The sequence below is a fragment of the Lagopus muta genome, chromosome 3, assembly GCF_023343835.1.
Source record: "Lagopus muta isolate bLagMut1 chromosome 3, bLagMut1 primary, whole genome shotgun sequence".
Lineage (NCBI taxonomy): Eukaryota > Metazoa > Chordata > Aves > Galliformes > Phasianidae > Lagopus > Lagopus muta.
Window position 1 is genome coordinate 320,204 of NC_064435.1, and position 15,851 is coordinate 336,054.

At 61.5% G+C, this 15,851-nt stretch overlaps 1 protein-coding gene across 1 annotated transcript in view; it reads right to left on the reverse strand.

Moving 5' to 3' along the window:
• Nucleotides 1-12,130: 12,130 nt before the first annotated feature.
• Nucleotides 12,131-15,851, reverse strand: part of EPPK1 (epiplakin 1) — a 38,953-nt gene continuing 35,232 nt past the window's right edge. The window contains 1 exon segment of the mRNA XM_048939519.1: nt 12,131-15,088. Within this exon segment, the coding sequence (XP_048795476.1) occupies nt 12,131-15,088 (2,958 nt within the window).

Genomic DNA, 15,851 nt, shown 5'->3' on the forward strand with positions numbered 1-15,851 from the left:
GTGATTCGGGACCATTTGGGCTCAACCTGCATTTCAGCTGACCCAGTTTGAGGGGATCCGTGAGCCCCTTTCAGGCTTGGTTCACACGCGGTGCTCTGCAGAGCGCTCCACCGCCTCTGGATCAGCAGCCAAATGCAGGGATGAAGCTGGATCCCCCCCCTCTTCTGTTCCAGGGCTCCAGCAATGCCAACGTGGGCAGCGCCGAGGTTGGGGCCGGATCCCCTGCCCCCCTCCCTCCTTCCCTCCCTCCTGGCTGCTCGAGGCCCTTTGCTTTCCTTGCGTTTATGTCCATGTGATGGATGGGGTTGGGACGCGGTGACGCCGTGTGGCTTTGCACAAGTCGCACTTTGTCACAGAGTAAGGGTCAGTCCGGTGGCAGACAGCCTGTGGGAGTGGACAAACATCCTCTGCGCTGCCTCCTTTCAGCACTCAGCAGCTCCTGCCGGGCAAACATGAGGCAGCAAATGAAGGATCTGTGTGCCGAGCTCTACCTCCTCTGCACAAATGCACAGCCCACGTGTGCTCGACCTGCAGCCAACCCAGAGCTGTGCTGACAGCAGGGCACACCGCGTGCATTAACGCTGCAGGACCACAGCCCTCCTGGGAGCAAAACGGGGCAGTTTCCTGAAAACCCCTTCTGACAGCAGGCACTGCTGAGAGCATCTCCTGCTCACCCTCCAGAGGTGCATCCTCTGCAGGCATCTGGGGAGGGGTTCAGGGAGCTGGGAGGGCTGGGCTGTGCCCCACTGAGCTGGGAGGGCAGAGATGTGCCCCATGGAGCTGGGAGGGCTGAACTGTGCCCCATGGAGCTGGGAGGGCTGCAGGCTCTGAGCTGTGCCCCATGGAGCTGGGAGGGCTGAGCTGTGCCCCATGGAGCTGAGAGGGCTAGGCTGTGCCCCATGGAGCTGGGAGGGCTGAGCTGTGCCCCATGGAGATGGGAGGGCTGGGCTGTGTCCCATGGAGCTGGGAGGGCTGAGCTGTGCCCCATGGAGCTGGGAGAGCTGAGCTGTGCCCCATGGAGCTGGGAGGGCTGCAGGCTCTGAGCTGTGCCCCACTGAGCTGGGAGAGCTGAGCTGTGCCCCATGGAGCTGGGAAGGCTGCAGGCTCTGAGCTGTGTCCCATGGAGCTGGGAAGGCTGGGCTGTACCCCACTGAGCTGGGAGGGCTGCAGGCTCTGAGCTGTGCCCCACTGAGCTGGGAGGGCTGGGCTGTGCCCCATGGAGCTGGAAGGGCTGAGCTGTGCCCCATGGAGCTGGGAGGGCTGCAGGCTGTGTCCCATGGAGCTGGGAGAGTTGGGCTGTGCCCCATGGAGCTGGGAAGGCTGCAGGCTCTGAGCTGTGTGCCATGGAGCTGGGAGGGTTGAGCTGTGCCCCATGGAGCTGGGAGGGCTGCAGGCTCTGAGCTGTGCCCCATGGAGCTGGGAGGGCTGAGCTGTGCCCCGTGGAGCTGGGAGGGCTGAGCTGTGCCCCATGGAGCTGGGAGGGTTGCAGGCTCTGAGCTGTGCCCCATGGAGCTGGGAGGGCTGGGCTGTGTCCCATGGAGCTGGGAGGGCTGCAGGCTCTGAGCTGTGCCCCCTGGAGCTGGGAGGGCTGGGCTGTGCCCCACTGAGATGGGAGGGCTGCAGGCTCTGAGCTGTGCCCCATGGAGCTGGGAGGGTTGAGCTGTGCCCCATGGAGCTGGGAGAGCTGAGCTGTGCCCCACTGAGCTGGGAGGGCTGAACTGTGCCCCATGGAGCTGGGAGAGCTGAGCTCTGCCCCATGGAGCTGGGAGGGCTGGGCTGTGCCCCGTGGAGCTGGGAGGGCTGCAGGCTCTGAGCTGTGCCCCATGGAGCTGGGAGGGCTGCAGGCTCTGAGCTGTGCCCCATGGAGCTGGGAGGGCTGAGCTGTGCCCCGTGGAGCTGGGAGGGCTGAGCTGTGCCCCATGGAGCTGGGAGGGTTGCAGGCTCTGAGCTGTGCCCCATGGAGCTGGGAGGGCTGGGCTGTGTCCCATGGAGCTGGGAGGGCTGGACTGTGCCCCATGGAGCTGGGAGGGCTGCAGGCTCTGAGCTGTGCCCCCTGGAGCTGGGAGGGCTGGGCTGTGCCCCACTGAGATGGGAGGGCTGCAGGCTCTGAGCTGTGCCCCATGGAGCTGGGAGGGTTGAGCTGTGCCCCATGGAGCTGGGAGGGCTGAGCTCTGCCCCATGGAGCTGGGAGGGCTGGGCTGTGCCCCGTGGAGCTGGGAGGGCTGCAGGCTCTGAGCTGTGCCCCATGGAGCTGGGAGGGCTGCAGGCTCTGAGCTGTGCCCCATGGAGCTGGGAGGGCTGGGCTGTGTCCCATGGAGCTGGGAGGGCTGCAGGCTCTGAGCTGTGCCCCACTGAGCTGGGAGGGCTGAACTGTGCCCCATGGAGCTGGGAGGGCTGCAGGCTCTGAGCTGTGTCCCATGGAGCTGGGAGGGCTGGGCTGTGTCCCATGGAGCTGGGAGGGCTGCAGGCTCTGAGCTGTGCCCCATGGAGCTGGGAGGGCTGAGCTGTGCCCCATGCAGCTGGGAGGGCTGCAGGCTCTGAGCTGTGCCCCTTGGAGCTGGGAGGGCTGCAGGCTCTGAGCTGTGTCCCATGGAGCTGGGAGGGCTGCAGGCTCTGAGCTGTGCCCCATGGAGCTGGGAGGGCTGAGCTGTGCCCCGTGGAGCTGGGAGGGCTGGGCTGTGCCCCATGGAGCTGGGAGGGCTGCAGGCTCTGAGCTGTGCCCCATGGAGCTGGGAGGGCTGAGCTGTGCCCCATGGAGCTGGGAGGGCTGAGCTGTGCCCCATGGAGCTGGGAGGGCTGCAGGCTCTGAGCTGTGCCCCACTGAGCTGGGAGGGCTGGGCTGTGCCCCATGGAGCTGGGAGGGCTGCAGGCTGTGTCCCATGGAGCTGGGAGAGTTGGGCTGTGCCCCATGGAGCTGGGAGGGCTGCAGGCTCTGTGCTGTGCCCCATGGAGCTGGGAGGGCTGGGCTGTGTCCCATGGAGCTGGGAGGGCTGCAGGCTCTGAGCTGTGCCCCATGGAGCTGGGAGGGCTGAGCTGTGCCCCATGGAGCTGGGAGGGCTGCAGGCTCTGAGCTGTGCCCCAGGGAGCTGGGAGGGCTGCAGGCTCTGAGCTGTGCCCCATGGAGCTGGGAGGGCTGAGCTGTGCCCCATGGAGCTGGGAGGGCTGGGCTGTGTCCCATGGAGCTGGGAGGGCTGGGCTGTGCCCCATGGAGCTGGGAGAGCTGAGCTGTGCCCCATGGAGCTGGGAGGGCTGAGCTGTGCCCCATGGAGCTGGGAGAGCTGAGCTGTGCCCCACTGAGCTGGGAGGGCTGGGCTGTGTCCCATGGAGCTGGGAGGGCTGCAGGCTCTGTGCTGTGTCCCATGGAGCTGGGAGGGTTGCAGGCTCTGAGCTGTGCCCCATGGAGCTGGGAGGGCTGGGCTGTGCCCCATGGAGCTGGGAGGGCTGCAGGCTCTGAGCTGTGCCCCATGGAGCTGGGAGGGCTGCAGGCTCTGAGCTGTGCCCCGTGGTGCTGGGAAGTCTGAGCTGTGCCCCAGGGAGCTGGGAGGGCTGCAGGCTCTGAGCTGTGCCCCATGGAGCTGGGAGGGTTGCAGGCTCTGAGCTGTGCCCCATGGAGCTGGGAGGGCTGAGCTGTGCCCCATGGAGCTGGGAGGGCTGGGCTGTGTCCCATGGAGCTGGGAGGGCTGGGCTGTGCCCCATGGAGATGGGAGGGCTGGGCTGTGCCCCATGGAGCTGGGAGGGCTGGGCTGTGCCCCGTGGAGCTGGGATGGCTGCAGGCTCTGAGCTGTGCCCCATGGAGCTGGGAAGGAAGGAAGGAAGCATGCTCTGTAAGGTCTCAGTGCTGCCGTTGTGGGCTGTGGCACGTTCCTGGCAGCTCCTGCACATCCCCAGCTCGCCACATGTGCTTCCATAAGAGGAAAGCCGAGCAGCACAAGTGGCAGCGCTCCATGCAGACAGGCAGAGCTGGACACGCAGTGTGGCTGTGAGCCACATGGAGCACACGCTGTTCTGCTCGCGGTGAGCTAATATTGGAGCGGCTGAGGCCCTGCGTGTGAGCGGGGCGTGCAGGTGGCCGTGGGGAGAGCAGAGGGGCAGCGACACAGAGGAGTGAAAGCAGCGCTATGGGGCACAAGGGAGGTTGGGGCCAAACCCCAGGGGTCTGGAGGAGCACTCTGAGCCATCGGCAGCTGCTGAGTTGTGAGGGTGCTGCTGGAACAGAGGGCTGCTGCCTTTTGTTCTCTGCTTGTAGCACAAAGTTTGCTTGGATTCTGTCCGACCGATCTCCTTCCTTCCCTCCTCGCAGCAGCTGAAAGGGCTCAGGGTGCTCAGAGCCCCAGCAGAGACTTGGGTGCAGTTTCCCGGTGTGCTGATGGACGGTGGGCTGAATGGGAGCCAGCAGCGTGCGCCGGCGGCCAAGAAGGCCAACAGCTTGGAGCAGGAATGGTGAGCAGGACTGGAAATCGTCCCGTCCTGTGCTCAGCTCTGCTGAGGCCTCACCTCGAGTGCTGCGTTTTGGTTTTGGGCACCTCAGTACAGAAGGGACATGGAGGTGCTGCAGCAGGGCCAGAGAAAGGCTGGGGAAGGGCTTGGAGAATGTGGCCTATGGGGAGAGACTGAAGGAACTGGGGCTGTTCCTTCCATGGAGCTGGGAGGGCTGCAGGCTCTGAGCTGTGCCCCATGGAGCTGGGAGGGCTGAGCTGTGCCCCATGGAGCTGGGAGGGCTGGGCTGTGCCCCATGGAGATGGGAGGGCTGGGCTGTGTCCCATGGAGCTGGGAGGGCTGAGCTGTGCCCCATGGAGCTGGGAGGGCTGCAGGCTCTGAGCTGTGTCCCATGGAGCTGGGAGGGCTGCAGTCTCTAAGCTGTGCCCCATGGAGCTGGGAGGGCTGGGCTGTGTCCCATGGAGCTGGGAGGGCTGCAGTCTCTGAGCTGTGCCCCATGGAGCTGGGAGGGCTGCAGGGAAAAGTCTGGGGAAAAGGAGGCTGAGGGGAGACATTATTGCTCTCTTCCAGTACCTGGAAGGGGATTGCAGCAGAGCGGGGCTGCTCTCTTCTCACTGGTGACGGGACGAGGGGAAATGGCCTCAAGTTGTGCCAGGGGAGGTTTAGCTTGGATCTCAGGAGGAACTTCTGTACAGGAAGGGCTGTTCAGCACTGCAATGGCTGCCCAGGGAGGCGGTTGGGTCCCCATCCCTGGCTGTGTTTAACAGCCATTGGATGTGGTGCTCAGGGCCGCGATTTAGCAGAGGGCTGTAAGAGTTGGGGTGAGATGGTTGGGCTGGGGTTGGACTCGGTGATCTTTGAGGTCTTTTCCAACCTGAATTGTGTGACTCTATGATTCCCAGCCCCAGGGCTGCTCAGAGCCCCCTTCCGTTTGCTGCCTCCTTCCTGCTGTGCGGAGCAGGGCTGCGGGTAGCGATGCCCAGCGGAGCGCAACGCATTCGGTGCAGCAGCACACGAGCAGCACAGGGCTGAGCTGCCCCAGGACCCCACCGTTCCCATTTTCCAACCTCTGTGTTCAGCTGCCAGGGAATTTCCTGCCCGTCAGCCCGTGGTTTCCTTTCGCAAATCTCAGCCGGTTCCTTTCCATCCCTCCAGGATCATCCCCCCCCCCTGCAGCTCCCCAGCACTCACAGCCGCCCCACAACCTCCTGTCCTGAGGCTGAGGCTCTGCCCCTGCCCTGCGTGGACATTCTGGCCCTGGGGAATGCCGGTGGGTGCAGCGGAGCCTGAGCACCCCTACCCTGCAGCGGGCACGGGGAGAGCAGGGTGGGCACCGGCTGCAGCTGGGATGCTCAGCCCAGGGGGACGTGGGGGACGTGGCCCCATCCTGTGACCACAGGAAGGAGTTAAGTGCACATCAGAGCTGTGAGCTCCCCGTCCCGACAGCTTTCAAACACTAATTCTGACTAGAAAAAGAAGCAGAACCAGTTATGTGGAAAATGAAGCTGGGATTTCATCATAACGATATCTTCTGCTCCTTTTCCCCCGTCTGACTTCTTTCAGGAGGAGAAAGTAACAGGCTGAGCTTAAAGGCGATCCCACCTTCCCCTCTGGAGGAGGAGACAAAAGCAGAGACACCCTGGAATGTTATTGCTGAGCCCCGGTTTTGTGATGTTAAAACCAAACCAGAGCAGCTGCCCCCAGCAGCAAAGCTGGTAAGCAGCAAAGGCAGACGATAACTTTGGTCTCCTGGATCAGCCTCAAGGCTGCAGCAGGGTAAGCACAGCCAAGGTCCTCCTTGCTTTGTGCTGAAAGGGGAATATGGACCCTGAAAGCCAAACCTATGCCTGTCTTCATCAAAGGCTTTGGCACAAGCTCAGGTGTGCGTCGGTGAGCTCGGCCAACGGGTGAGGGCTGGAGCAGCTCTCAGAGCGATGGCTGGCATTGACCTGAGAGTCACGGGAGGAAAAGGAACGGTACAAAACACAAAGTCATGCCCTGCACTCGCCAAAGAAACGTTTGTGCCACGCATTAGGAGCCTGGGTTGGGAAACGGTTGCAGAGGAGAAGGATTGAAGGCAACCAGCAGCCCCGGGATGAATGCAGACCGCAGCCCTAGAGATGCGGTGTGTTGACTCTGATGGGACGCGTGTCCAGGACAGGCAGCGCCACGGAGCAGAGCACGACCCACAGCCAGATGTGCTGAACAACGCTGACGTGGGAGAGGAGCAGAGGAGAGAATGCAGGGAGGAGGTGGGAGCAGCACGGGGTGGCAGCGCGTGGAGCAGGCGATAAGATTGCTAGGGGTGGTTTATCAGCACGCGACAGCAGAGCAGCAGGAGATCTGCTCCAACTGATGGATGGGCTTTGAGGGCAGAGGACATCGGTACCGAATGGCTGAATGTGGGGGGGGGAGGGAGGCTGGAACGACTCGTGAAGCAGAGGCAGGGGATGCCCAGCCCCTTTGGCAGACGGCTGGGGGCAGGGAGCAGGCATGCTGCCCGTGTTGGCTGTTGGGGGGGGTTGATGCGTTCTGGTGGAGGCAGTGGGGTGGGTGGGCTCCATGTCCCACGCCTGGAGGCACGCTCAGGGGGTCTACGGCCCCCATGGCAGGGAATGCCATCGCAGTGGGGAAAGCTGCCCGTGCTGTGGGTGTGTTGCTGCTTCCTGCTGGTGGCTGTGGCTTGGCCTGACCCAGGGGCACAGCAATGGTGTGCTGGGGGCTTCAGCTCCCCAACCCAATCTTCTCCCATCAAACAGAGAACCTCTACAGTGCTCCACTGTGGTGTGATGCTCCCGAAGGGACTGGGCAGCAGCTCCTTTCCACCCGACCCTTTCCTTCACCTACTGCCCCAGTGCCTCCAAAGAGCGTTCAGATGCTACTCAGATGCATTCCGTTATGCAACTAGCTCATAACTATGCAAATGTATGCAGATCTCTCCTTACACAACGTCCTGTTTTCATTCAGCTTCTTTTTTGGAAATCCAGCACTTCCTATGGGAGCGCAGTCGGAACCCAGAGAAGCCATCTGGAGCCTCCTGGCTCGCTGAATGGGCTGGGGCAGGGAATGGCACCGGCTCCTTTTGGAGCTCCTGCCACCATCCTCTGACAGCCGGCACCTTACCGGTCCCATGGCCCTGCCAGAACCCGTGGCACAGACTGGTGCCATTAGCAGGAGGATCTGTGAGGTCCATCCAGCCCCAATGCCAGCCAAGGGCACTGTGTGTGCAGTGAGCTGCATGAGAGCACAGCAGCAGAAAGCAGCAGGTCGGTATCTGCTCTCCAGCTCAAGTTGTGGCTCCTGGCACATAGCTCTGCCTTGTAGCTCCGCAGGAATCCTCGGTGGCTTTTCCTCCATGGCTTGGTCTGACAGCTTTTTGAACCAATGCAAACTTCTGGCCTTCATCCTGCTGCAAGGAGCCCTCAGCTCCACTGCCCAGAAAATACTTCCGTCAACCCAATGTTTTCTGCCATAGCCCTGGTCCTTGTGTTGAACACGCGACCCCAACGCCACTGCATCCTCCCTCTCTTGGTCACCTCTTCCAGACTGTGTCCTCCACCTCCTGGTTGCCTCTTCCAGCATGTGGAGCGCACTCCGTCCTTCCCCATGCTTCGTCATTCTTGTCCTTGTCTGATCTCTCATGACGTGGGACAACAAGATGTGACAATGAACTCCTCAGGAGGTGCTGTTCTGTTCTCTGCTCCCTTCCCGGTAATTCACAGCAGCTCCGTTCCCTCTGGAGCAGCGTGGCTCAACCTGAAGCACCCACGCTGCTGCACATCTCTATTCGTTGGTCTGTTTGCTAGCGAGCTCTCGCTTGTGCAGGGGCTCTCCTGGTGCTCAGACTGAGGTGCTGTAACTCTTAGGTATCTGCCAGCACCTCTCTGTGCCTCCCCAGCAGGGATGGATGCCCATGGGTCGTGTCCCTGGGCTGCAGGCTGCATGCAGCACGCAGGGCTTGCACTGCCGTCCCCATGTGGCGCATGAAGGTGTGTGGGATGGGGCCGTTCAGCCAGTCAGCCCCGGGGATTGCCTGTGGGCTTCTCCCAGCACCTTCACATGGCTGCAGAGCTCTGGAACAGGGCAGTGAGTGACACAGAGCTCTCACCATGTCTGTGTGGATGTGACATTGAGTGTCACCCTGCTGCTGCCTCCGATGGCACAGCGGGTTCGGCTGGGCCTCGGTGGGGCCAATCCTTCAGCTGGGCTTCAATAGGGCCAATCCCTCCTCTGGGCCTCAGTGGGGCCAATCCTTTTTCTGGGCCTCAGTGGGGCCAATTCATCCTCTAGGCCTCAGTGGGGCCAATCCCTCCTTTAGGCCTCAGTGGGGCCAATCCCTCCTCTGGGCCTCAGTGGGGCCAATCCCTCCTTTAGGCCTCAGTGGGGCCAATCCCTCCTTTAGGCCTCAGTGGGGCCAATCCCTCCTCTGGGCCTCAGTGGGGCCAATCTCTCAGCTGGGCCTCAATGGGGCCAATCCCTCCTCTGGGCTTCAGTGGGGCCAATCCATCCTCTAGGCCTCAGTGGGGCCAATCCTTTCTCTGGGTCTCAGTGTGGCCAATCCCTCCTCTAGGCCTCAGTGGGGCCAATCCCTCCTCTGGGCCTCAGTAGGGCCAATCCCTCCTCTGGGCCTCAGTGTGGCCAATCCCTCAGCTGGGCCTCAGTAGGGCCAATCCCTCCTCTGGGCCTCAGTAGGGCCAATCCCTCCTCTAGGCCTCAGTGGGGCCAATCCCTCCTCTGGGCCTCAGTGGGGCCAGTCCTTTCTCTGGGCTTCAGTGGAGCCAATCCCTCAGCTGGGCCTCAGTGGGGCCAGTCCCTCCTCTGGGCCTCAGTGGGGCCAGTCCTTCCTCTAGGCCTCAGTGGGGCCAATCCCTCCTCTGGGCCTCAGTCGGGACAGTCCTTCCTCTAGGCCTCAGTGGGGCCAATCTCTCAGCTGGGCCTCAGTGGGGCCAATCCCTCCTCTAGGCCTCAGTGGGGCCAATCTCTCAGCTGGGCCTCAGTGGGGCCAGTCCTTCCTCTGGGCCTCAGTGGAGCCAATCCCTCCTCTGGGCCTCAGTGGGGCCAATCTCTCAGCTGGGCCTCAGTGGGGCCAATTCCTCCTCTGGGCCTCAGTGGGGCCAATCCCTCAACTGGGACATCCAGTGCGTTCTGCTTTGCCTCTCTGTGCTCCCTGCAGGTGCCAGCCGTGTCATAGGCACTGTGCCTGCCGGATGGCTGAACCTGCCAGCTGGACTTGCTGGCAGCTCCTGCAGTTCCTGGTGTCGGTGCAGGCTTCACCAGGGATGCCCTGAGCAGGGAACCATGGGGACCCACCAGGTGGCAGTGAGACCCCATGGGCCAAGGCCTGGGTGCCCCAGTCAGGGCTGGGACACTGGAGGCTGCAGGGACCCACACTGCAGGGACCGTCATCCGTGGGAACGGGGCATCCTTTGGGATGAGGGCAGCCCATCCTGGAGCCTGCATGGGTTCGGCTGCTGAGCACTGCGGGCCCAGCCTGTGTCTGCTGTTGCTGGGAGGAGCAGCACGCCCTGGGGTGAGGCTGATGGCAGCCATACCTGGAACAGCCTGGCTTTGCAGAGGGGCTGACACAGCCAAGTTGGGAGGACACGGAGAGCAGCTCTGGCCCAGCACGGGGCATTGGGCAGCTGCAGGTCTGAGGGTCTGGCTCCAGCCCAGCCAGCTGAGGCCTGGCTGTGTGGGGCTGAGTGCCAGCTGGGTCCCTGCTGTGGGGCTGGCAGAGGACTAGGATGAGTGTCTGGTGGAGGGCCTGGTCCTTCTGAGGGTGCCACTGAGGGGCTGACTGAAGGGCTGACCTCACCCTGACCCAGCTGGGGGGCTGGGTGAGGGGCTGGAAAAGGGGCTGGGTGAGGCCCCTGCTGAGGGCTTACCCTGCTGAGGCCTCATTGAGGCCCCCACTGTGGGCCTGGCTGTGGCCTGGCTGCGGCCCAGCTGAGGATTGGCCCCAGTGAGACCCAGTTGAAAGGCTGGCCCCACTGAGGCCCAGCTGAGGGATTGGCTCCACTGAAGCCGAGAGAAAGAATTGGCCCCACTGAGGCCTAAAGGAGGGATTGGCCCCACTGAGGCCCAGAGGAGGGATTGGCCCCACTGAGGCCCAGAGGAGAGATTGGCCCCACTGAGGACCAGCTGAGATTGGCCCCACTGAGGCCCAGCTGAGAGATTGGCCCCACTGTGGCCCAGAGGAGGGATTGGCCCCAGTGAAGCCCAGAGAAAGAATTGGCCCCACTGAGGCCTAGAGGAGGGATTGGCCCCACTGAGGCCTAGAAGAGGAATTGGCCCCACTGAGGCCCAGAGGAGGAACTGGCCCCAGTGAAGCCCAGAGAAAGAATTGGCCCCACTCAGGCCTAGAGGAAGGACTGGCCCCACTGAGGCCCAGCTGAGGGATTGACTCCACTGAAGCCCAGAGAAAGGATTGGCCCCACTGAAGCCCAGAAAAAGGATTGGCCCCACTGAGGCCCAGAGAAAGGATTGGCCCCACTGAGGCCTAGAGGAGGGATTGGCCCCACTGAGGCCCAGCCGAACCCGCTGTGCCATCGGAGGCAGCAGCAGGGTGACACTCAATGTCACATCCACACAGACATGGTGAGAGCTCTGTGTCACTCACTGCCCTGCTACAGGGACGTGGACACACAGCCACAGACACCTGTGATGGTGAAAGGCACGCGCACAGCCTGCATGTGGTGCCAGTGCCCATGCTCTGGGGTCTGTGTGGCACACACACACGGCTGCTGGTTGCAGCGCTGGGCAGTGTGGGATGCTCCCACATGCGTGCTTCCCGTCCCCGATGCCCTGGCACTTGTAGCCCTGCCTGGCGGCATCCTCAGGCTCAGGGGAGACCTGCCTGTTCTCTACACCCCCGTGAGAGGAGGTCTGAGTCAGGTGGGGATTGGCCTTTGCTCTCAGTGAACAGCGATAAGATGAGAGACGACGGCCTCACGTTGCTTCAGGTGAGGTTCAGGTTGGGTGTTAAGGAACATTTCTTCTCTGAAAGAGTGGTGATGCACCAGCACAGGCTGCCCAGGGAAGTGGAGGAGTTACCATCCCTTGGAGATGTGGCACTGAGGGAGGTGGTCGGTGGGATGGGTTGGGGTTGGACGTGGGGATCTTGGAGATATTTTCCACTGTTAATGGTTCTATGATTCTAAGAAAGAAGGGGATAGGATCTTTAGCAAGGTGTGTTGTGACAGGACAAGAGCCACGTGTGCTACCTAAACCACTCTCCCCTCAGCCAGACCTCAGCCATCCTGGCCAGAGGTGGTCTGTCCCTCTGCACTCTTCTATGGCTCATAGTTGTGCTGCCCACAGCTCCTGCTTCGGGGTCTCTGCCCGCTCCCACTGGTGGTGATCTCTGACCCATCTGCTGTGGGTACCAGGCACACATTTCCCTGTCTTTTGTCAGTGCCTGTGTGGGTCCACAGGCACAAGCCTCCCCACGCCCTCCCCAGAACCCCCCAGCAATGCTTCACTGGGAAAAAAAAATCTCAGCGAAGCAGCAGTTGTGACAGGAAGGAATTTAACCAGGCAGCAGCATCATTCCACCGCTTCCACACCACTGCTTCCTGCCCCATAACTGTGCTAGGTGGAGAGCCAGCGCTCATCAGCCCCCCGGTGGTGTTTTCCCCATGAGGCAGAGCTCGCTCCTCCTCTGGGGCGGGTGGTGCTAGAGGCACTGGTGCTGCTAGAGGCCCTGGTGCTGCCTCTTCTTTCCCTGTGTGCCTGTGACAACGGTGGTGGTGATGGTGATCTTGTTCACAGTCAGCCCTCCCGTGCCGTAAATGTCGAGGCACGCTTCTCGTTTGTACTCGGAGACCTGCTTGGTGGAGAGGAGCTCCCACACCGACACCCTCTGCTCCTGGAACTGCCCAAAGGTAATATAAGAGCCTTCAGACTGAAGGAGATCCACTGTCTGCTGGGGAAGGGCTGCGAGATGTCTTTCTTTGCTGTGTGTCACGGCGCTGCTGATAGCTCTGATGAGTTGCTCAGTGGTGAGAGTCCCGTCACGGTACAGCTCCAGGAGCTCCTGCCTCTTGTCCTCAGGGAGGCAGTCAGAGGACAGCAGGTCCCACACGGAGACTTGTCTCCCCTGGAGCTCATCCACTGCCATCTCAACTGTGGTGGACTTCAAGGCTTCCTCCCAGGTGCTGTCCTGCAGGTGAAGCCTGTGCTCTGCTTCGGTGGCGGCCATCTCTGCCCTCGGACCGCTCACGTGTGCTGACTGCTCCGCCTCTGCTGCTTCTGCCTTGGCCACAATGGTGCTGACAACGGTTTTCACCTGCTCCAGGGTTAACTCTCCTGCCTGGTACAGCTCGAGCAGCTCCTTCCTGTTCTCCACAGGGATGTACTTGGAGTGGAGCAGGTCCCACACAGAGACCTTGCGGCCGCGAAACTCTCCGACCTCCATGTCGACAACGGTGGTTTTCAAGGCCGTTTCCCATGGCTCCTCTTTGGAGGACTCATCGTCCTTCTCTCCGGCTGCTGGCACAGCGTCCTTGCTGGAGTGCTTCACTGTAATTTGGAATTTCCGGCCTGTAGATTCTTTCTTCTTAATGAGAGTGGTGACAACAGTTGTCAACTGCTCCAAGGGCAGCGTCCCATCGCGGTACAGCTCCAGGAGCTCCTGCCTTTTGTCCTCAGGAAGGCAGTCAGAGGACAGCAGGTCCCACAAGGAGACTCGTCTCCCCTGGAGCTCATCCACTGCCATCTCAACTGTGGTGGCCTTCAAGGCTTCCTCCCAGGTGCTGTCCTGCAGGTGAAGGCTGTGCTCTGCTTCGGTGGCGGCCATCTCTGCCCTCGGACCGCTCACGTGTGCTGACTGCTCCGCCTCTGCTGCTTCTGCCTTGGCCACAATGGTGCTGACAACGGTTTTCACCTGCTCAAGGGTTAACTCTCCTGCCTGGTACAGCTCAAGCAGCTCCTTCCTGTTCTCCTCAGGGATGTACTTGGAGTGGAGCAGGTCCCACACAGAGACCTTGCGGCCACGAAACTCTCCAACCTCCATGTCGACAACGGTGGTTTTCAAGGCCGTTTCCCACGGCTCCTCTTTGGAGGACTCATCGTCCTTCTCTCCGGCTGCTGGCACAGCGTCCTTGCTGGAGTGCTTCACTGCAATTTGGAATTTCCGGCCTGTAGATTCTTTCTTCTTAATGAGAGTGGTGACCACAGTTATCACCTGCTCCAGGGTTAGCACCCTTCCACGGTACAGCTCCAGGAGCTCCTGCCTTTTGTCCTCGGGGATGCAGTCGGAGAAGAGCAGGTCCCACAAGGAGAACTCACCGGCTGGGACGTCAATGGTGGTAGACTTCAAGGCGTTGTCTCGTGCTGAACAGCCATCCCCATTTTCCTCTGCTTTTCGTGGATTCCCAGCATTCGCCGTGGGTCTGATATTCGCAGCTTCTGTTCCGTTGATGATGGTGCTGACAGCAGCAGCCACCTGTTCCGTGCTCAGTATCCCTGCCCTGTACAGCTCCAGCAGCTCCTGCCGCTTCTCCTGAGGGATGTAGGTGGAAAAGAGCAGATCCAACAAGGAGACGTTTTGTCCCTGCAACTCACCGGCGGCGACATGGATGGTCGCAGACTTTAAAGACTTTCTCAACTGCTGCTCCTGGGAGCGCGCGTCCTGCGCCGGCTGTGACTCTCCTATCTCACCGTCGGCTGTTGCTGCGGATGAGCCCAGGTCTCCGTTTCCCGTTTCCACCCCAGTGATGATGGCGGTGAGAATGATGATCATCTCCGGGACGGTCACCGTCCCTGCTTTGTATTTCCTCAGCAGCTCCTCTCTCTGGTGATCAGAGATGTAGCGAGAGAAGAGGAGCTCCCAGACGGTGACGCTGGAAGAGCCCTGGAAGAGCCCCACGCTGACGGTGGTGCGGGCAGCCTGCAGGGCTTTGCGGGCGTCCTTGTTGAGCTGGAAGAGCACGGATCCTTTGTCCATCACGTGCAGCATGAGCAGCCCCGTGTCGGGGTCGGGCACGCAGCGGCGCAGGAGCTGCGTGTAAGTGAGGTTCTCGTGCGTGTTGGGGTCGAAACAACTTCTGGTTTGGTTCTTTGGGTTCAGGAGGAACTGGCACATCTCGTGGTCAAAGTAGCCGCGCTGGTGGGCCGCCTCCACGGGCAGGCGGTCGCCGTTGGACGGGTCGATGATGCCGCCGGTGGCGATCTGGGCCTCCAGCAGGCGGATGGCGTGTTCCTTCACGATGAACTCCTTCTGCATGGCCTGGAAGAGGGAGATCTTGTGTCCCGTGTACGGCTCCGTGTACCCGGTCACGGCTCCCTCTGCTGACAGCAGCTTCTCATAGAAATCCCTGCCGATGAGTCCCACGCTCAGCGCCTCTTTCACTGACAGCTTTGCGTTGCTCACGGGGTCGGTGAGGAGCCCCGACGCAGCCTGTGCCTCCAGCAGCACCAGGGCTGTGCCCGGCGTCAGGAGCCCCCTGATCATGGCTTCGTAGATGCTCAGCTTCTTGTTCTTCGCCTGGATGAAGACGCCAGCTATGAAGTTACTCCCATCCCCGCGCATCTCTGTGCGCCTGCTTGCGGTCGGGTTCATTGCCGTGTTGCTTGGCTTGTTGTTCTGAAGGGCTCCACTCATTTTCTGTCTCTGGGCAACAGTCCTGCTGCCGTGGAGCACCGCGTTTGTCTGGCAAGAGAGAAAGAAAAGACCTGGTGAGACACGGGTTCCTCAGCTGCTCTCATGGTGTGAGCAAAGAGAAGCCGTGTGGCAGCCCTAAGCCTGAAAGCAGGAAGCAGCAAGGACAACCTGGCCTCTCTCAGAGTCCTCCGAGGAGCTGCTAGGCCTCCTGGACACCCGGGATCTTTGGCTTCTGAGAGCTTCCTCTCCTGTTTCCTGAGCGACGCCGCTGCTGCCTGCTTTGGGCACAGGGCACAAAGTGAGCACAGCCCCTGCTCACCTCTCTCTGGCTGCTGTGCTGCCCTGGGCTTGGCAGGTTTAATCAGTGATCACCCGACCAGCAGAAGTCATCACAGAATCATAGCATGGCCTGGGTTGGAAGGGACCCCAAGGATCACGAAGCTCCGACCCCCCTGGCCACAGAGCCGTGTGAGCATTGCCTGTGGCACCAGGTTAAGGAGGTGAGGAGAGCGTAACGGACTTGAGATGGGGCTCTGCCAGCCCTGGGGCCTCAGAGCCAGCAGAAACCCAGGCACACCTCACCCCCAGCAAACCTCGGCCTTATAGATGGTCTCCGCTGGTTAGATGGTCTCCTCTGCTGGCAGCAGGGCCACCAACCTCCACGTTTCACAGCAGCCCAGGCTGCCCAGGGCCCCATCCAACCTGAACACCTCCAGGGATGGACGGGGCATCACAGCCTCTCTTGTCAGAAGCCATGCCAAGAAGCAGCGCTGACTTCCCAATGTTGCTGCCACTGGCCACCGTCCTGCTG